At 42.7% G+C, this 22,299-nt stretch overlaps 1 protein-coding gene across 1 annotated transcript; it reads right to left on the bottom strand.

The window, feature by feature from the left end:
* Positions 1-9,012: 9,012 nt before the first annotated feature.
* Positions 9,013-20,650, bottom strand: SLC2A3 (solute carrier family 2 member 3). Its single transcript, XM_057703280.1, has 10 exons — positions 20,509-20,650; positions 18,832-18,924; positions 18,137-18,297; positions 17,471-17,711; positions 16,872-17,034; positions 16,362-16,549; positions 14,069-14,173; positions 13,618-13,719; positions 12,820-13,023; positions 9,013-12,249 (listed from the first exon to the last, which is right to left on the bottom strand). The coding sequence occupies exons 1-10, from the start codon at positions 20,521-20,523 to the stop codon at positions 12,037-12,039; spliced, it is 1,485 nt and encodes a 494-aa protein (XP_057559263.1). The 5' UTR covers positions 20,524-20,650; the 3' UTR covers positions 9,013-12,036.
* Between the last annotated feature and the right edge of the window lie 1,649 nt (positions 20,651-22,299).

Genomic DNA, 22,299 nt, shown 5'->3' on the forward strand with positions numbered 1-22,299 from the left:
ACCACCAATGACCAATTTCAAGATGACTGTCAGAGCTGACTGTGCTGTTTCTGCATGTAGCTCCCTCCCTCTGTCTATAAAAGCTCTTGCCCCCTGATTGTCGGTGGGGGGGCAACCTGGCCTCTTTATTTGCTTTTGAGCGGTGAGCAGCTGGACCCCAATTTCGGTTATGGTAGAGTCCCAAACTTTTATCAGATTCTCAAAAGGTTTGACTAATACAGAATATAGGCTGTATTCAGAACCAGTGGTTACCCCGACCCCTCCCCTCCCCTCCCACCTCCATGACTGTGGAGATGATTTCATGGGTGTATACATCACATGTATAAATTACTGAACTGTATACTTTATGCACAGTTTGTGGTATGTCAATTAAACCGCAGTATAGCTGGTTTTTGAAAACTAATAGGCAAACAAGCCACTTTAAAAATGGGCAAAATATTTGAAGAGACACTTCACTGAAGACATTCAGATGGAAAATAAACACGCGAAAAGTTGATCAACATCATTGGTCATTACAAATCTGGAAATCAAAGTTACAATGAGATTCACTACACATCTCAGGATGTCTTTTGGCTAAAATAAAAAAGACTGGTCATATCACATGTTGGTGCAGAAGTGGAACCACGGCAATGCTCATATAATACCTCTAGGATGTAAAGCGGTATGACCACTTTAGAAAACATGCTGGCTGTGGGTGTTTTGTTTGTTTGCTTTTTTTGTTTATTAAGATTATTTATTATTTTATTTATTTGTTTTTGGCTGCGTTGGGTCATCGTTGCTGCATGCAGGCTTTCTCTAGTTGTGGCAAGTGGGGACTACTCTTCTTTGCTGGGCGTGAGCTTCTCAGTGCGGTGGCTTCTCTTGTTGTGGAGCACGGGTCTGGGCAGGCAAGCTTCAGTAGTTGTGGTGCCTGAGCTCAGTAGTTGTGGCTTGAGGGCTCTAGAGCCAGGCTCAGGTAGTTGTGGCTCACAGCTTAGTTGCTCCGAGGCATGTGGTATTTTCCCAGACCAGGGCTCGACCCTGTGTCCCCTGCATTGGCAGGTGGATTCTTAACCACTGCGCCACCAGGCAAGTCCCCATTGGCCTTTTTTTATATCTCAACTTGTGATTCTCATGATCAGTCAGGTTTGGGAGTCATTGCTTTAATGAACTGTGTTTAGAAAGATGATAGGATCTAGGATCAAAAGATCTAAATTCTAACTCAACTGTCTTGCCTTTTATGGTAACATTGGGCAGCTGCCTGAAGCCCTCTGAACCTCAGCTCTCCCAACTGTAATATGAGAATAATAATAACTGTCCTTTCCATTTCTGGGTTTTTGGGTAAGTAGATATGCAACTGTCTTATAAGCTAGAGGCAGCCATATATGTATTTATTATTAATCATAAATAATGTCATAGTGGGCAGTGACCCAAAAGGCAGAATTAAGTATGTTTCCACTAAGAAATGAAGGAGCTACCTGGCCAGTTAGTTCTAAAGGAAACTGCTGAAAGTAAAATTCTTGAGACTTTTCTTTCCCATTGCAATACACTTCTAAGGTTACTGAGTCAGGAGTTCCCAAGACCACTCCCAGGCTCAATGATTCATTAGGAAGACTCATAGGACTCAGCACAGAGTAGTACTCAGCTAAGATTTATTATAGTGACAGATAACAAAGCAAAATCAGCAAAGGGAAAGCATTCATGGGGCAAATTCTAGAAACTGGGTGCAAGCTTCCAAGAGTCCTTTCCCTGTACAGTTATGGGTATATTTTATTCTCCCAGCAATGACTTGTGACAACACGTGTGAAACACTGTCTACCAGGGAAGCTCATTGGAGACTCAGCTCCCTTGCCTCTTCCATACAGTTACTTCTGCCTTATTCTATTGGCCAAGTCAAGTCATATGGCTGAACTCTCCCTTTTAGTAGAAGGAACTTGTCTTTGTTCATTCAGGCTGCTAAAACAAAAATACCAAACTGGTGGCTTATAAACAGCAGAAATTTACTTCTTACAGCTCTGGAGCCTGGGAATTCCAAGACCGAGTCACCAGCAGGTTTGGTGTCTGGTAGGACCCTGCTTCCTCATTCATAGACTGCCATCTTTTTACTGTAATCTCATATGTGGAAGGGGCCACGGAGCTTTCTTGTGGGGCTTTTATAAGAGCACTAACCCCATTCATGAGTGCTTCGCCCTCATGACCTGATCAGCTCCCAAAGGCCCCCAGCACCTAATACCATCACATTGGTCATTAGGATTTCAGCATATGAATAGGGGAGACACAAACATTCAGACCATAGCAGAACTGCAAAAACCACTTGATAGAGAGCATGGAATTGGGAGTGGGGTGTGGTGGGTGAAGAATAGGGGCCATACATGTTCCACTTTCCTAGACAAAGTCAAACTGTTTTCTAAAGTGGTCCAGTGGGTAAGACTCCATGCTCCCAATGCAGGGGGACTGGGTTCGATCCCTGGCCAGGGAACTAGATCCCACATGCATGCTGCAACTAAAACTAAGACTCGGCGCAGCCAAAATAAATGAAATAAATAATAAATAAATTCCAAAAAATAAAATAAAGTGATGGTAAAGTTTTACACTCTTATTAGCAGTAGAGATAGTTCCCGTTACTGCATTGTTGCCTACAGTGGACATTTACAGACATTCAAAGGTCTGCCAGTCTGGTAGGTATGAATAACAAAAGAAGAAGATGAATGAACTGGGCTTAATCAAATATTTAAAACTTTTAGGGCTTCCTAGGTGGCGCAGTGGTTGAGAATCCGCCTGCCAATGCAGGGGACACGGGTTCGATCCCTGGGCCAGGAAGATCCCACATGCCGCAGAGCAACTAAGCCCGTGTGCCACAACTATTGAGCCTGTGCTTTAGAGCCCGTGAGCCACAACTATTGAGCCCATGTGCTGCAACTACTGAAGCCCACGCGCCTAGAGCCCATGCTCCGCAACGAGAAGCCACGGCAATGAGGAGACTGCACACCACAGCGAAGAGTAGCCCTCACTCACAGCAACTAAAAAGAAAGCCTGCGCACAGTAAAAAAAAAAAAAAAAAAAAAGACCCAACACAGCCAATAAATAAATAAATAAATTTTAAAAAAACAAAAACAAAAAAAACTTTTATAGACTATCTTAACTGCTGTGGTCTGAATGTTTGTGTCCCCACCCCCCCCAAATTCATATGTTGAAATCCTAATGACCAATGTGATGGTATTAGTTGCTGGGAGCCTTTGGGAGTTGATCAGGTCATGAGGGTGGAGCTCTCATGAGGGGGATTAGTGCACTTGTAATAGCCCTGCAAGATAGCTCCTTACCCCTTCTGCTATGAAAGCATACAAGAAGTCTGCAGCCACCCCCCCTCAAAAAAAAGAAATCTGCAACCCAGAAGATGGCCCTCACTTAACAAAGCAGCCTGATCTTGGGCTTATGCCTCCAGACCAGAGCTGTGAGAAATAAATTCCTGTTTTTATAAGCTACCCAGTCAATGGTATTCTGTTAAAGCGGTAAAAGGACTAAGACATTAATCGTTTTTGAATGTACAGTTCAGTGGAGTTAAATATATTCACATTGTTGTGAAACAGATATCCAGAACTTTTTCATCTTGCAAATATGAAGCTCTATACCCATTAAACAACTCTCATTTCGCCTTCCCCAGCCCCTGGTAACCAGCATTTTCCTTTATGGTTCTATGAGTTTGACTGCTTTAGATACCTCATACAAGTAGAATTATACAGTATTTGTCTTTTTATGACTGGCTTATTTCACTTAGCATAATGGTCTTAAGGTTCATCCAAGCCTTAAGATCTGCAGGATTTCCTTCCTTTTTCAGCCTGAATATTCCCTTGGATGCATATACTACACTGTGTTTATTCTTTCATCCATTGCTGGACACTGGGGTCGCTTTCATTTCTTGGCTACTGTGAACAGTGCTGCTGTGAACATGAATATGCAAATACCTCTTCAAGACCCTGCTTTCATTTCTTTTGGATATATATCCAGAGGTGGAATTGTTGGATCACATAGTGTTCTATTTTTAATTTTTTGAGGAAACTCCATAGTATTTCCTATAGTGGTTATACCATTTTATAAGCCCACCAAACATTTTTAAAACTTTTTCACTTCAAAGGACACTATCATGAAAGTGAAAAGACAATCTACAGAATGGATTTGCAAATCATATATATGATAACAGACTCATCCAGACTATATCAAGAACTCAATAAAAATAATACGTTAAAAAACTCCAGTTACACAATTAAAACACAGGCAAAGGACTTGAACAGACATTTCACCAAAGAAGACATACACATGGCCAATACACGTAAAAATTTCAACAGCATTAGTCTTTAGGGAAATACAAATCAAAAGCACATTGAGCTCTCATTTCACACCCACTAGGATGCATAAAATCAAAACGTCAGATATTAACAAGTGTTGTTCAGAATGTAGAGAAATCAAATCCCTCATACGCAGCCGAAAAATATCTACCCATTCAATTATGCTGAATCTGCATAATATTCTATTACAGGATGTTTCAAGATTTAGTTTTACCAGTTTCTTATCAGAATATTTAGGTTTTTACATCACTACTTAATTCTCTTATTCTTTTTGTTTTAATCTTATTATACAGATTTATTTTTACATAATTTATGTTACAAAGTTCACCCATTTAGAGTGTATAATTCAATAATTTTTAGCATTTGTACAGAGTTGTGGAACCAGATTATTAGATAAATAATCTAATTTTAGAGGGTTTCATCATCCTAAAAAGAAACTTTGTACCCACTAGAAGTCATTTCCTATCTCTCTGTGTCCCTACCCCCCTTTGTTTTCCTCCCCTTAGTTCTAGGTCACTGTTAAGCTACCTTCTTTCTCTCCATAGATTTACCTGTTCTGGAAATTTCAAATAAATTGTTATATAATATGTGGTCTTTTGTGACTGGCTTTATACACTTATGTTTTCAAGGTTCAGCCATTTTATAGCATACATCTGTACTTCATTCCTTCTTGTGACTAAATAACATTGTATTGTCTAGATATACCACATTTGGTTATTCATTTATCTGTCAATGGATATATGGGTTGCTTCCAGTTTGGGGTTATTGTGAATAATGCTGTAATGACCATTCGTGAACAAGTTTTTGTGTGGACACATTTTCATTCTTCATCGGTACTATATCTAGGAGTGGAAATGCTAGGTCATAAGGTAACTATTTTCTTTATAATCTCTATCTTATTTTCTCTGTCTTGTTTCTTCTCCAAAACTCATCCTTTTCAAAATATCCCTCCTGATACATACAGATGGTTCACAGATAAGGAAATAGAGTGGGAAAATGCTCAACCTCAAACTAAAAATGCAGATTTAAAATACAGGACCCCTTTCTCACTTCAGGTTGATGAAGATTAAATGTTTCATAATAAAACATTTTAGTAAAAATGTGTTAAAAAAAAAAACTGGTACCCTTATACCTTGTTAGGCATTTAACTCTAGACCAGTTATTGACCATTTAGTCAAGATACAGGGTGCCAGCTCCAGTTTTGACGATTCATTCAACTTTTTAAAAGTGAGATCTGAATTTAATCTCTGAAACCTATCCCAACTCAGATGATTTAGTTATATCAATTGTCACAAAGCCTAGAGCAATCCAGAAAGGGTAGTTAAATTCTCTGCAGAATAAGAAAGGCAGGAAATACCTGCATTTAAAAGTCTGCTCTTTCCCAGGCACGTCTCGGGTTTTAGCCAGAAATGGTTTGAGCAACACGCAATCTAACAGGGTTCTGGGGCCGCCCGCGCTTGCGCAGTGAAGGCTCTCGGGAGACGAGGCGCGGCCGAAGCCCAGCTTCCTGCAGGGTCCGCGGTTTGGTCCGGAGCCCGCCTGGCCTCCCGAGACTGCGGGGCTGGGGAGGTGGCGGGCTCGGGCGCGGGCACGGGGGCGCGGGTACGAGGCCACGCCTGGGGCTGGAGCGGTGGGAGCGGAGGGAGCAGGGCGGCCACTGCACGAGGAAGGTGGACGCCCGGCGGGAGCCGCAGTTTCAGCGGTACCGCCGCCGCTTGTGCAGATCACGGACAGATGCTACTAGATTCGTGGGTGCCAGTCTGGGACTCGACATCCAAGAGGACGGCGCGGTGAAGACCCAGAGCGTAGAGCCAGAGCGGGTCGGCTCAGGCCTCACCTGCAGCCTGGACCGCGATATCATCACGCAGCCCAGAGGCTCCAGGCTCAGAGGGGCTCCCTCTGCCTCTCCCCTTGTCTCACTTGCCCCGCTCTGGGCAAGAGCCTCCAGCCCAGCCTCAGCTGGAGCCACCCAGTTGGAACCTTGGCCAAAACTCTGCAGCAAATACTTTTGGGTCTCCCCGCACACCCCAAAATGGCACTTTTCAACTTGAAGTGCATCTGAAGTCCAGATAGCTCAGGGAGTTGTGGAAGGAGGAGATCCTGCCAATCGAGGACCACTCCAGCCATCAAACATTCATTGTGCCAGTTATCAATTTACTGCCTCAGCTCCAGATTCGTCCTTCAAGACCTGTGTCATGGTAATGCATGGAATTCCCTTTAAATCACCTCTTTAGCGTGTTGAACGCAATGACGTTTTCTCAGTAGATGGTGCCAGAATGATATTGTAGAGTGAAGTGGGCTTCCGCTGGTTCCAGTGGCTACACCACAGATCAGCAGGGTAGACGAGAGAACATTTGGTGATGTCCTGCCCCAGCCGCGCACACAGAATGCAAGCTCCCTCCGCCACCTCACAGCCCCTGCCCAGGTCTGGCAACCACTATTCACCAGCCCCAGGCCTCTCACCCATTGGTGGCCTGACTCGCTCTGAACCCTCAGGTATGTGGCTACCAGCTGTGGCCCACCTGGAGCGTTGTCTCCTGCTTGCCGGGAGAATGCACACCAGCTCTGGCTTGTGCAATCCAGCAAATTCCTCTGCTAGCCTAGACTGCAACTATGTCTTTCCCAGAGAGATCTGAACCTCAGCTTTGGGGAGGTGGACTCCCAAATCTGTCCTTCCTTGGATACTCTCTCTCAGCCCTGGGATACCATACTGAGTTCTCGTACATCTTTTTTAACTTGTTCTTATTGTAACTTGATTTTTTTTTTTTCTCTAAACTTTCCCTGTTTAAGATAATGTGGGTTTCAGTCTTTATGTTTTTAGCTGTAGAAGTATTCTGATAGGAGCCAGACTGATACACTTAATAAAAATCAATTACATGTCAGGCAGTGTTCTAGGCATAACAAGACAAACTAGTTGCTTTTATGGAGCTTATCCTCTGCAGAGATTAACTAAACCCTAATCCACAAAATAGACTCAGTCATGCAAAATTCTGAGGCAGAATATTCCAAGCACAAGAGGATAAATGTCAAGAACCAAGTGATCATGAACTTGATGTACATGAGAACTAGAAAGACCAGTGGGGCTAAACTTCAATGAGCAGAGTAACAAGAACAAACCCTTTGAAAAAGCAAACCCTTTAGGTAAGGGAAGCAGAAGTTAGTGTCAGATACAAAAAGCTACACCAGGGTTAAGAGGCATAAACTGGGACATATGGTCACTCAGTTTGTAGGCCATGGCAAGGAGTCTGGATACTATTTTTTAAATTTTTTTTAATTTTTGATTTTTTTGTTACTCAAAAATCTCCACTTTAATTTTATTTATTTATTTATTTAGTTATATTTTGGGCTAGTATCGCGCAGCTGGTGGGATCTCAGTTCCCTGACCAGTGATCAAACCCAGGCCTCTGCAGTTAAAGCCCCGAATCCTAATCACTAGACCACCAGGGAATTCTGCTCCCCTCTTCCCCTCCAAGAAAACCTCCACTTTTAAATATAGCTTCCTGACTCTGTTGTTTTGTCTTCAACACTTTGATTTTCTGCTCCTCGATAAGGAAAGCATACTTGATCCTGTCACGGATACATTTAGCTCCCATGGACCCACCATACGTCCTGCTGATATGCTTTTTCGTTTTATTAGACAACCTCATAAGAACTTTAGGTCTTACAGCACAAGCCCCTCAGAGTCGACCTGGGCACACACCATATGTAGGTGTTTGTTTTTCCAACCGTCTTGGTATTAAGATCATTCTATTCCTAAGGGTTCCAGACGGCCTGGTTTTGTTAGAGGCTGTGTTGACGTTGGGCATTCTGAATGCCTCTAGATACCATCCCCGGAAGAACTTGGGTACTATTTTAAGTGTGACTATTTTAAGTGTAATTGGAAGGCTTTGTTTGAGCAGGGAGTGACATGATATGATTTTATTTGTTTATATTTAATATTTTATTTATTGATTTATTTGGTTGCCTCGGGTCTTAGTTGCAGCAGGCAGGCTCCTTAGCTGTGGTTCGCCAGCTCTTTTAGTTGCCGCATGCATGTGGGATCTAGTTCCCTGACCAGGGATCGAACTGGGTCCCCTGCATTGAGAGTGCGGAGTCTTAACCTCTGGACTACCAGGGAAGTCCCAACATGATCCAATTTTAAAAGATCACTCTGGTCACGTTACGAATGAATTATAAGGAAGCAAAGGTGGAAAAAGGGAGCAAAGGCAACCACAGCTTTGGAGAATACAGTGCACTCACTGAGGCTCTTTCAGGACAACCAGGGTGTTTCATCCTTTTATCCCCTCTAACACACAGAGCACCATAGTGTAAGGACTATGCTGGGAGTAAGGAAGGCTTTGTGGAGCTCCTGCCTGGGCTAGTAGAAGTAGAAAGTAGCCATTCAAATACCTGTAGTAAATGAAGGGAAACTAGGGAAGGGAGTGTCAGAACTACAGGAAGGAAAGCATGGAGGTGCTGAGTGCCTGTAGTGGGTATGAGGCCTTTTCTTACAGAAATGGGAGTTAAGAAATGGTGAATCAGGATGGACCTAGAGATTATCATACTAAGTGAAGTCAGACAGAAAAATACAAATATCATATATCACTTATATGTGGAATCTAAAAAAAAAGAAGATGCAAATGAACTTATTTACAAAACAGAAACAGACTCACATACTTCAAAAACAAATTTATGGTTACCAAAGGGGACATGTGGAAGGGAGGGATAAATTAGGAGCTTGGGATTAACAAATACACACTACTATGTATAAAACAGTCAATAAGGACCTAGTGTATAGCACAGGGAATTCTACTCAATATTCTGTAATAACCTATATGGGAAAAGAATCTGAAAAAGAATGGAGATATATATATATATATATGTATGTATGTATAACTAAATCACTTTGCTGTACATCTGAAACTAGCACAACACTGGTAATCAATGATACTCCAATAAAAAAAAAAGAAATGGTGAATCAGACTGAAAGGTGGCAGGGACCTTGCCCCAAGAGGGGTTGTGTTAAGTCAGGGGGGCTTAGTTTTTTTCTTGCAGTCGATTGGAAGCTGTTGAATAATTTTTAAGCAGGGCAGTGATTAAATGTATATGTATATATATGTATATGGATGCCCTGACATCAGTGTAGGATGAATTTCAGAGATTGAAGACTGGAGGAGAAAGGAAATAGGAAAGAGCATAAGAGAAAAAAATCAGAATTCTCACTTGGGAAAGCAAGCAATGTAATTTATTAAGTATGCAAGGCAATGCACTAAGGCTTTTCCATTTCCTCTGCATAATGAACAAGTATTGCTATTTTCATTTGTACGAGACTCTCATGTAAGAAACTTACTTAAGGTTACAACAGGTACTGAGCAGCCATACTAGGTTTAAAGCTGATTTTGTTGTTACAGGAAGGACCAAAGCAAAACAAAAAAACCAAAGCCTGTAATGTTGTATGTACATTCAGAATTTTTATTTCGAAACGAAGGACCATAGAAACAATAATAGAAAATCCACTGGGAAATTATTCACAATCTGGTCACTGAGAAATGGGAAGACTTCCACACTGAATTACTGCATTACTGCATTACCAACCCACTGTTTTTGAGGAGCCAGAGCAGAGGTGCAGTTAGCGGAAAGTCACCCGTTCTGGCAAAGCCCCATCCCACGGCTCTGTGAGTTTTTATCCAAAGGCTCAAGGACCAGAGGGAATGGTGAGAACTTAGAACCAAAATACTGTTGTAGGCAAGGGTTTGGCTAAAGGGCCTGAAATATGTAAGCACCAAAGAGGGAAAGGGAGATCAAGCAACATACGAAAAAGGGAAGAAGGGCCCAATCTCCATTTCTAAAAATCCTGGGAAACCGGATGACTGTGGAGGCAACCGTGGCCTGTGGCAAGTGTAAACTCCTCCATCTCACCTCACTCTCTGAACTGCCCAAGAGTTTAGAAGTTTCAGCTTGTTTCTTACCCCCTTAAAAGAATGCCTCCCTCTCCCCCATGACTCCCCTCCAGCGCCCCCAGGAGGCAACAAGTCCTGGTCTCATACTCCTTCCTATCTCCTCCTGTCTTCTGAGCATGGAGTGAGTCCTCCACTCTCAGTCTCACAATTTAGGGGGCTCTCCCCTTCCTCTCCAACAAACAAAAGGCAGCCAGATAAGACTGAACTCTAAAGTTTGATAGAAAACAGCAGATGCAAATTCCACCCAGCAGAGGCAGCGTTATTTACATATATAGGAATGAGTTTTAACACATTCTATCCAAAAGGGGGCCTTAGGAGCATAGAGGAAACAAGTTACCTTGTGACAGTGCACATACACTCACGCTCAAGTGTGGGCTACACTGCACAGCCATGCATGCTGTCAAGTGTGGTCTGTGGGAAAGTGCAAGTCCCCAAAGGGCACCTGACATAATACTATGGTAATATGGTAACAAGGGTAACTTGAGATGGTAACAGACATAAATGAGCATGAGATGACCCTAATGTAACAACATACGTCAACTGGATAATAATCCTTCTGGAAAAATCCTCTCCCAGAGCTAAGGTTACAAATTCCTAGTTAGCTATGAACATCTCTACATTCTTTTAAAGCTATGGCTTAAAACAAAATAAAAATCAACATCTAAAATCTTCTAAAGAAATGAGCCTCTACCAAGAATCAATATTTAGTTTGTTCACTTGGGAGGCTCTCCCACCAAATGATAGGAGTATTAAAAAAAAAAAAAGAAAAAAACAAAAACAAAATGTGAGTTCACTACAGAGAAAGAAGCTGTTTGGTCCAGTGAGGGGAGAGAGGATTTCTAGAAATAACCATCTCTTCTCTGGACTCTATCCAAAATTAGAACCCATCAACTACCATTAAGCACAATGCCCATCTTAGTAATCCTAGATTTCAAGTAATACTACATATAATCTTAAACAAAGAAAAAGTTCCAAAGGAAACCAATAGCTTCTTTATACAGGCACATGACTTTTCTGAGAAATTTGAGTTTTCATCTGAAGGACAGAAATTTTTAAGAGGCAACGTGCAAACCTCACACACCACATCATACACCCTCCAACAACACACATTTCTCCCTAAATTTGTCCCTTCTTATTGCACCTTAACCTCTTCAGTATTAAATCTTCCACCCTATAACCTCTCTTTAAGCACCTCCCTCTAACCTCAATTTTCTTATGCTTTCATTATTTGGTAAAATTACTTTACACTTAAAAAAATAAATATTTATGCAATAAAACCAGAAGATAAAATAAATAAAACTCAAGTTCGTTTGCTCTGCAGAGCTGTATGGAAGTGAGAAAGGTGCTCTTATGGAATCCTTCTCTGCCCTCCACACTCTTATGTATATCTGCTTCCAGGTAGGTCTGAGGTTGGAGGAACGTACACACCCACTCCCCTAAATGCCCTCGAGAGGCAGTATTAGAACCCAAGGGAGCAAGAGCTGGCAAAGTTGTCATATGCCAAGCGGCCAGTCCCTCCTGAAATGAAGGTAGGTTCACTTGGTCTCTCCTGAACAGAAGAGAACGTCCAAGAAATGAAAATTTTAAAAGCCATTGACAATAGCGACTAATCCCAGCATTGGGATCCTCTGAGCGCCCATGAGTGTGTGGGATGAGAAAGGAATTGAGTAGCAGCATTCAGAAACAGTCCTGGTTTACAACCTGATGAGGTCTCTCCCTTGCTTAGGGAGAGGTTGCTTTTTCATGACGGGAGGGAGGTGGGAAGGAGGCACTGCTTAGACGTTGGTGTCCTTCGTGGGCTGGATGCTGTTCATCTCCACGATGGGACCTTTCTCACCTCGACTACCTGCCTGCACCTGCCCTTCAAAGGCTCGTGTAATTTCCTCAAAAGTCCTGCCGCGAGTCTCAGGAACTTTGAAGAAGGTGAAGATCCAAAAGATAACAAGGAAGGCGGTGAAGACAATGAAAACGTAGGGTCCTAAATAGAACTAGTGAAAGGACACAAGAAAAGGAGGGTTGATGTAAAAATCTGCTCACTGACAAACTCATTTCCCTCACAATCAATAGGTTGGTTCCAATCGGCTTGAAGCCATACCCTGCTAGACTCCATGAAGACAGTTAAGGTTTCTTCAGAGACTTGTTTATGATTTCATTGGTAACTTACTATATTTCTCTGCAATTTTGTATCATTCCTTTCCCCAGTCATTCAAGTTAGCCTTTTCCAAATACCTACTGGGTATTTTAGGCCTTTGGATTATTAGCTTTAAAATCTGGGTTTCTGAAAGACTCATGGAAATTGGAAATGCATTCCAGATGTCCACTGCCAGTTCCTTTATTTAACAAATCAGCTCTAGGCTGTTCTGTAATAGGACCAACCTCATCATTAACATCCTATGCTCAGTGAGCCTTTAAGATTATAAAGCCATTAATGCTAAGCCAAATGATGGACTTTAGATATTGGTTTGGTATCCTAAGGCTTATCATTACCATTCTGTTTCTAGGCAGAACTATGCATTAGCTGATTTCAAGATGGGCTGGGTGAGTTTTCAGTTACTTACTGCAGCTGAGGGGAAGAGCAGTCCAACCAAGAAGTTGGAGGTCCAGTTGGAACAACCAGCCACTGCCATGGCAGCCGGGCGGGGTCCTTGGCCAAAGAGTTCAGCCACAATAAACCAGGGAATGGGGCCTGGGCCAACTTCAAAGAAGGCCACGAAGACCAAGATGGCCCCAATACAGATAAAGCTCATCCAACCATAATTATCCTATGAGAAAGGAACAGAGGAAAGCTAGTATTAGAGACAGCATGCCCCAGGCAGGATCCAGCTTCCCAGAGATGAGGACAGACTAATAAAGTTCCTTCTGTCCTATGGTATAAAGGAGTTACTAGACCTAGAAGCCTTAGGTCCTTGTTTCTTTTTCTTTCTTTTTTTGGGGGGGCATAGCATGCAACACGCAGGATCTTCGTTCCCCAACCAGGGAGCGAACCCATGCCCCCTGCACTGAGAGTGCAGAGTCTTAACCACTGGACTGCCAGGGGGATCCTAGAAGCCTTGGGTCTTTGAATGCTAGCAGTGCAATCACACGTCATCCTGCACGGAGACCACTTCATCGGCTGTAAAATGGGAAAAATGGACCTCAAGATTTCTTTAAGAATTAAATGAGATAATGTATTTTATAAGCTATATGTTATATAGATACAGGGATTATGGCAATTTAATTATCTATCTCTGATAACCCACTTTTAAAACTCTGGGCATGTTGCCTCTCCCAAATTTCACTTGTCTGATCTTCAAACCTCAACTACCCACCCCCTCACCGTTCCCCACCCCTCCCTTTCCTTCACAAAGAGCACTCACCTTCAATAACAAAGAAATCGTCATGAGGACAGAACAAAAAGCCATCCCTCCAAGGCCTATCAGGTGTAGAGTCCTCCTCCCTGCCCTTTCCACCAGGAACAGCTAAAAGAATAATAAACAAACGTGAAACGTCTGCTTTCCCTTTCATGAAAACACTGTATGAGCTACTGGAATCTGCCTGACCAACAGCAGGATACCTGTTACAGTCACATTTCCTCTCTTCCAGCTCTAAGTTAAAAGCATCCTACAGAATCCCCTCTATATCTCCCCTTGCCCATCCATTCCCAACCTTCACCCATCATTCAATAGCTGTTTTCCCCAAAAGGAATTAAACAAAAAAAAGATTTAACTGAATGACAGTAGGGAGGTGGAAGGACATGCAACCCATCCTTGAATGTGTATAGCAAGACTTATTTTCCCCTCTCAAAGATGATCAAAACATCCAACTTACAGAAACCACGGTGAAGATGGTATTAACCACGCCCGCACCAATAGTAGCATAGATCGGCTCCTTGACACCTGCATCTTTGAAGATTCCTGTTGAGTAATAGAACACCTAACAGGGAAGAAGAGATGCAAAAGATGAAATACAATTGTGCATAGGAATTACACTGAACTCTCAAAAAAAATCAACTTAAAAAAGTCCCAGAAGTTACGGAGTACTTCCCAGGGTTTTTTGTTCAATCACAGTATCTTTTCTGCAAACAAATGATCTTCTGTATCTTACCTCTATTCTCTTCTTAATTGTCTTCAATTCTAGCTACTTATTTCCATTTTTTTCCTTCTAACTGTGCTTATTATTACTGCTCCATTTAGTCTTTTCCTTAAGTCTACTTTAGTAACTTACATATAAAGGCTTAAGTCCTTTTAAGTTTTTCAATTATGCTTTTCCAATAGACTCTTACCCCAACTCCCACCCCTACCAACAGTGACAGGGACTGATGTCTCAACTTGATAGTGAAGAAACTGAAGGGTAATCTCAGCTTGCTCATGTATTTAGAAGCAGAGCTTGGGCTGGAATTCCAGGAACTAGGTCTTTGCAAGTGTTTTAGGAAATAACACCAGCTATTATTTTAATTGAATATACACTATCAAATGTACTACAATTTAACATGTGTTATTTTTATTATTTGCTCAACACTGTGCTAATACATAGGGCTGCTACAATTACCACAGCTAAAGAGATTTCAAAATATTGGACTCAGACCTCAAGATAACAAGGGAACAGTATCTAGATTGCTCGGTCCCTCAGGTTTGGTTTAGGAGTTTATGATTTCACCCAGAGTATCTGCCACAATAGCAGCCAGTATTCATCAGACTCTTTGATGAACATAGGCTTCCACATTGGGAGTGACCATCTCCAGAGACAAGTCTTCAAATCCCTACAACCTAAGATAGAAACTATGCATATTTTCCAAAATAAGATTCAGGCTATGCTTTTGGAAACTGAGATATGTAGTGTCATCCTCACTGAAAACTGCTGCTCTAGGAGAGAAGCATGGGTGAGCTAGGGTGTAGAACTGAAGAAGGCAGTCCTTCTCAGGACATGTCTTGTACCTCTTGTACCTGGACACCTCACTCTAGTCCCAGCCTTGCTGTTCCGGAAAGTCTTGAGAGTATATTTTATTACAGTGGTTTTTCAAACTATCTTTCCTTCCAGGTTCTGATATAACAGCCTCTAAGCCCTCAGGAGGTGCAGTGCTATTTCAAACACAATATCCTTGTGGTGCGTTAGGGAGAAAGCTAAGGACAAATTTAGTATTTTGAGTGATGACGTGTTTTGCAAAACGCTTTGTCATCAAAACAATTTGATCACACTGATGACATTATGATGGGAAACTCTCAGGGCATGAATCAGGACTTAGAGGGGGGACACAAGGGTGTTCTTCATATCTAAATATTTTATCTGCAAAAGGATAGGTGTAGGAATACCCTCTGTGCCCACAACCAAGACTCAAGAGCAGAAGCTGATTTTCTCATAGAATAGGATGGCTACCTGCCCACTGCTAGCTTCCCAAACTTAACTATCATAGTCACTATTCTAAGTTGTAAAAAATATACAGAATGATACGGCCAGCTCACTCTGAAGTTGCCTGTGTGCCCACATACCTCCTAAATGCTCCCCAGGGCTTTACACTGATTGTAGATTGTAGAGTCCTGGGAAAAAACCCAAGGTGTATCAGTTCTCAGATCTGCTTTGATTATGTGGCCTACGTCATCACTGATGGCATCATATAAGATAGATCAGAGTTAAAGAAGACTGGAAATTTTTTAAATGAGTGGTCAAAAAAAAAAGGATTATTAAAAATTGATCAATTGTGATACTCTATATATTAAAAAAGTCTGGAAGAGGACAAATGTTAACTATAAGTTCCGAGGCTAAGGGTGAAGCATGTACTATAGAGATAATTTTAAGAAATAGGGAATTCTCTGGTGGTCCAGTGGTTAGGACTCTGTGCTTCTACTGCAGGGCACGTGGGTTTGATCCCTGGTCAAGAAACTAAGACTGGAGCCAAAAAAATAATAAAAGTTAAAAATTTAAAAACAAACAAAAATCCCCCAAAACAAAAAAAACAAAATCAAAACCTGGATAAAAAACATTTTCTGAGTGGCTGCTCCATGGCAAGTATTGTGAGGGACCCTGGATATATAAGAAGGTGAGCAATGACCAGTGCCATTCACTGCAGTCTGGTGTTTTAAGTGAAATATTGTGGGACGCGTTTGACACACAAGCGGGCACTCACAGCGTTGATCCCCGAGAGCTGCTGAGAGAGCTGGAGCATGATGGAGATGATGATGGGCTGTTGGTAGTTGGGGGCTCGGAAGAGCTCCACCACAGTGACTTTCTTTTCCTGTGCCATCCTTATACTCTCATCCTTCATCTCCTGGATGTCCTGAGCCACATCCTGGGTGCCCCACAATCGCTGGAGGACTGGTAAAAAAAAGCATGAAGAGGAAAGGTTAAAGATAAGATGCTGTCCCGAATGCCTTTTCCTCATGACACAGCCGGGAAGAAGCCACCCAGATGAGCCCTGCATCTGGCGGTAAATATCAAGCCTCTGGCTTTCACTTGCCTTCTCACCCCGTCCTTCAGGGGCTGAAAGGTTCTGACTTAAGAGTAATTGGACAACTAACTCTTCACTCGGGTTCTGAGGGACGGGGAAAGGAGATGACAAAAACCAGACCCAATATCCTCATCCTAAAACAAACCACAAGCCTCAGATTCCTATAGTGAAGGCGTGAAGGATACTCACTCTCCTTAGCATTCTCCTCTTCCTTTCTGTTAATGAGCAAGAATCTAGGACTTTCAGGGCAAAATGGAAGGGCAGCGCATTGGAGGATGGCTGGGATGATGGTGAAGCCCAAGAGCAGAGGCCAGAGCTCTTCAGTCCCCAAGATGATTTTTAGACCAAAGATCTAGAAACCAGACAAAGACAATCCTATAAATTCTGTACTTTACAGGCCACAAGTAGATTAAAAAAAAAAAAGTTCAGAAAATCATGTTTCTTTTATCACAGGAAAAGATAGTTTCTTCTACTGTTTCTACCCTGCCTGCTTCCTTAGCCGTCTATGAACTATAGGAATATTAATATCTGAAATATATACAGCTGAATATGTGCCAGACATTCTTTTTTTAAAAAATTTTAGTATAGTTGATTTACCATGTTGTGTTAATTACTGCCATACAGCAAAGTGATTCAGTTATGCATTTATATATATATATTCTATTTTTTAAAATATTCTTTTCCATTATGGTTTATAGTTCTCTGTGCCAGACATTCTTTTGATTGTGCTACCTATGTAAATTCATTTAATTAGCCATGAAACTAACACTCAGTAAGTTCTAGAGTACCTGGGCCACCAGAATTCCAATAACGATGCCCAGCTGGTTGAGAGTGCCAAAGGCCCCCCGCAGGGCAGTGGGAGAAATCTCTCCAATGTACATGGGCACAAATCCCGTGCAGAGTCCGCAGAAGAGACCAATAACCAGTCGGCCCAGGATCAGCATTTCAACCGACTGAGCTATTTTGCAGAACCCCATAAGGCAGCCACCAGCGATGGCCAACAGGTTGACAATAAGCATTGAATTGCGCCTGAAAGATGAAACACAAACAAGTTATTAGCAAAATAGACTTCATCTCTCCCCTTCTTTCCTAATCATTCTACTCTTCTCCAGGCTCATATTTCCTTTGGTCTAATTTTTCCACTTTCTAGTATTGGAACACATCTGGTCCCCTCTACGTCCTAGCTGTAGGCTAGGATTTTAGCAAGCACTTTAAGGCCAGTTGTTCTCAAAGTGGTCCACAAACTAATAGCATCAGCTAGAAATTTGCTAGAAATTAAAACTGTCCCACCCTACCCCAGACTAATCATTAACCATTAGTGGGACTAGGTTCCCTTGACGGGAATTTGAGGGGCTCTCATTCAAATGCATCACTGCCTCCCTGCTCCAAGCCTAGATACTTGTCCTCAGTGCACCCAGTGTAGTCCCCTTCCTTGCCCAGTTTCTGGTCAATACCTGCCAAAGCGGTTGACAAAGAGTCCAACGGAAAAGGAGCCAATCATACCACCAACGGAGAAGATGGCCACAGACAAGGACCACAGGGACGTAAGTAGCACCTCAGAGGGAGGTTTTACTGACTTCTCTTCCAAAGTGTAATTGAGAAAGTCCTTTATGATCTGCAAATTAAAATGGTTGGTGGGAGAAGAGACTGTTACAATTGGATGAGAAAAGAGACAAACATTGGGGATCTTCCCCTCCCTAATAGAACAGCATTACAGTTACTTTCTAGGTAGAGGATCAAGGGAATAAATAGAAGGCAATGGAAGAGACAGAAAACCCACTGAAGTTCATGTTACCAGCTCTGCAAAGAATTTTTTTATTTGTCCTGAAAATTCCGGTAGGAAGTAGTACTGATGTACTCTTGTTCAGTGACTACCGCAGCCACCCCCCACCCCCAAGACTTTGTAACTAACCCCTAAGGGATAATAAAGGAAGTGTGTCACCATAAGGTGAGAGGAAGAATGGGTACAGTCCAGGGTACAGGGAGCCCCTGAGCTTTTTGCTTTGATCAATGATTCAATTAGACCTCCACCAATATCATTTCCTCTCTCCCAGGTACCAAGTCTGTCTACACTTTTTAATTCTGGAAACCCTACCTAAAGGAACACTTTCTCTGTTCCAAACTCTGACTCTAGCTGCTCGTCACTCACCGCCTCAGGAGCATTGATGACTCCAGTGTTGTAGCCAAACTGGAAAGAGCCTATTGTCGCAACTGTGATGGCGAAGATCAGAGGTGCGGTAACCTGGGGGGGAGGGAGGAGAGAGGAACCAGTTAAAACTCTCGATGGATGATTGTCTCATTAATTAAGGAGCTGTATACATCCAGAGAACCCAGCCTGTGAGTGGTATGAAAACAACAAAAACATAATGATTCAGGTAATGAATGCGGAACACCAAAGAACTGAAGAGCTTATCTGGAAATACACAGACAAGCACATGAACTTGGGGAAAGTGGCAAGAAAATCTGGGAAGGGAGCAGAGTTAAGAGAACTGGGTTAAACGGTTTGGAAGCACTCAAAAAACAGCCCCAGGTAAAGGCAAGCACAGAATTGTGCTCAGGAATAGAAAATATTGTGAGGGCAGAGTAAAACGCCTTAGGATTGCTAAGAACAGATTATTCTGGAAACAGCTAGGTCCAGTGTAGGCTCCCCGTACCCCAGAAGCCCGAGTGCTGATGGTGTGTCATCATCACCAGGCTGCTCTTAACTGCATCATGTAATCTACAGGATCTTTAGTCCCATGGGAAATTCTTTGCGTTCATTTAATATTGTACTGCTACCCCCCACCCACCCACCAGGGGGCAAGCACAAGCTCACTCCCAACTCAAAATGGAGACATTTTGTGAGGGGGCTGTGCAGACAGAAATCAACCCAGTCATCACTCACCTTGCCAGGAATAATTCTGGTGGGAGTGATCTTAATTTCCACCTCAAGGTAGCTCAATTTTTACCCCTGAGGCCCCCAACCCTTCCTCATCTTAAACTCCTTTCCTCTCAGGTCAGACAGTGGCAGGCCAGGAGTTTTCAGTTCCCCAAATTGACCTTGCCTTTAGTACCTGAGGCCCCGCCAGGGCACCGCTGTTTAATCCTCTCCTTTTAGTGCAAACCTCTTATTTTCTCTCATCATTTACTATCCTTGAGGGCCTTCCCACTTTTTCATCCCTTGTCTTCTTTTATTTTCAATTAAGTTACCTTAGTGAATGAAAATGCCTTTCTCCCTGCAAATACTGCATCCATAACACACAATAATACATTAAAATACTGTGCACTCACAACCAACCACAACAGGAAGGACAATTGGAATTCTCTCTCCTTAGTATCTGGGGAATCCCATCGGTCACAGAACAGATGGCTGGACACCGACCCAGGCCCCCAAACAAATCCCAGGTCCTTTCAAGGTCTAAGGCTTCCAGAGAAATCCTCTTGCTGGTTCTCAGACCCACACTCGAATCAATACAACCAAGCAGCCCCTGATCCCCTGAATACTCAACCCTCTCATGCTCAGCAGCATGTGATTGTATTAAAGGGAGGAAAAAAAAAAAAAAAAAACCCAAACACACACACACAAAACAAACAAAACAACCGAGAAACACAACTTCTCCAGGTGACGTTTCCTACCAAAGGAAGGTGGAATTGGGGTAAATCCTTTATAGGAAATGACATCCAAAGGGAACTGGTGGTGTGGCACTGCAGGGTGGGGAAGAAATCGGAAGGCTTTCAGATGACTGGGTGACTCCGTAGAAAAGAGAGCACAGCCATCACCGTTAGGCTTGCCTTTCGGAATGTACCCCAAACAAGCAAAAACAACCAATAATTCTATCGTTCTTACCTTCGCTGTCCCCATGGCCCTAATTTAAGTATTTTCCAATCTTCAATAACGATCTAGGGGTGGGATTCCAGAGATCCCTCTTCCAGCCAACAAAACCTCCAAAATGTCCTTCTCGGCAGCAAGTTTTTCTCTGGGTCCTCAGTACCGCTTCAACATCTCCCGCACCCTTAGGATGGGCACCTATTTATAAGCTCCTCAAAGGGCGGAGCCTGGGCGACAAGCCCCCAGCCCCACCCCATCCCCGCCCCAAGTAATCTCCAGACCTCCCGGAATTTTGTGACCTCAAACTCTGCCCCCACCCTAGGCAACACCCCCTCCCCCCCTTTTAAAACCACATCCTCCACCCTCCCTACTCGTGGTTTTTTTTCTTTAAGCTTGTCCTCCTTCCCCCTTCTAAGAGCGGCTACAGCTTAGTTTCACAGACAAAATGCTACCAGAAAAGCCTGGAGGGAGGGCAGATACACTTTATTTTTTGCTCTCGCAAGTGCTCAGAATTGAATCAATCCGTAAAGAAATGAGAATAAATGCTACCTACATTAGGCAAAGTCAAGTGGGTGCTACTATATGAGAGTTAAGGTCGTTTGATGGAGTATAAACAGAAAATATTCATAATCCTATGAATTTATCAGCTGCTCTTTGATTGTAGGCTGTGTCTACAATCTTGAAGGGGAGGGAAGGACAGTCTGAGAGAAGGAAAGCGATCAAGGGAAGAAGTGGAAGAATTTTTGGCTCTACCTGTTCTCTAATTAGCAGACTTTCTCCTGGGAGAAAACCTGAACGTCTAGGAGCCAAACCAACTGTCCTGGGCTGCAGGAAGGAGAGAATCATCCGCCCATGGGACGCAATCCAAACTGAAAATATGGGATTCACCAACTCCCCACCCATTCTGAATTCTACTCATTCTGCAGTGTTTTGCCTCTAGCCTCAGGTTTACAGCACCTAGGGAGAGAACAATTATCAAATTCCATTAAACAGGTATTTGTGGAGCACATACTACGTATCAGAAGCTGGGATTCATCAATCTATAGGACAAAAAAGTCCTGGCCTCAAGGAATTTATGGTGCTTCCCTTCTTCCACTTAAAACATTAAAATAGGATGAGGTCAACTGATTCTTACACAACTGGAGAGAATTAGCAATATCCTATTCCTTCCGGGCTGTGAATTTCTTGAAAGAAAAGTGTGAGATACATATCTGATTCCTAAGCCATAGAAGCAAAGTGAGCAAGATGAGCAGGAAAAACAGATAAGAAAAAACAAGAGCAGAGGAAGGTGAAGGAAAATAAAAGGAGGGAGAGGTGGCTCCCGTGTGAGAGTACACGAAGGAGGACAATTTAGTTGTAGTTAGAAAGTGCTGGGTGAGAGATACTATCACAGTTTCGCTGGGGGGGAAATATCAATAGTCAATTTCCTAATGCCTATTAATCTGTAGCCTAGCAACCCCTGTAGGGGAGGAGTGGGTGGGATGGGAGGAGCAGGTAAAGAGGTAGAATTTTGCTAGAGGAGTCACTGGAGAAAGTACACCTTCCTTCAGAGTTTTGGTTGGGAGCCTGCAATACAAACTGGTACTACTGGACCTGAAACAAACCGCATCATGTGGTCTCCTTTCCTGAAAAGAGGATTTAAAAAAAAACAAAAAACTGAAGTATAACTGACTTAGATTATTAGTTTCAGGTGCACAACATACTGTTTTGATATTTTTATACGTTAGAAAATAAACCCACTAAATGAGGAGATTTTCTAAATCTGGTTGTTAGCTGACAGAACGGGCGATGGGTGAAACGTGACATCCA

This window comes from Hippopotamus amphibius, chromosome 12, assembly GCF_030028045.1.
Source record: "Hippopotamus amphibius kiboko isolate mHipAmp2 chromosome 12, mHipAmp2.hap2, whole genome shotgun sequence".
Lineage (NCBI taxonomy): Eukaryota > Metazoa > Chordata > Mammalia > Artiodactyla > Hippopotamidae > Hippopotamus > Hippopotamus amphibius.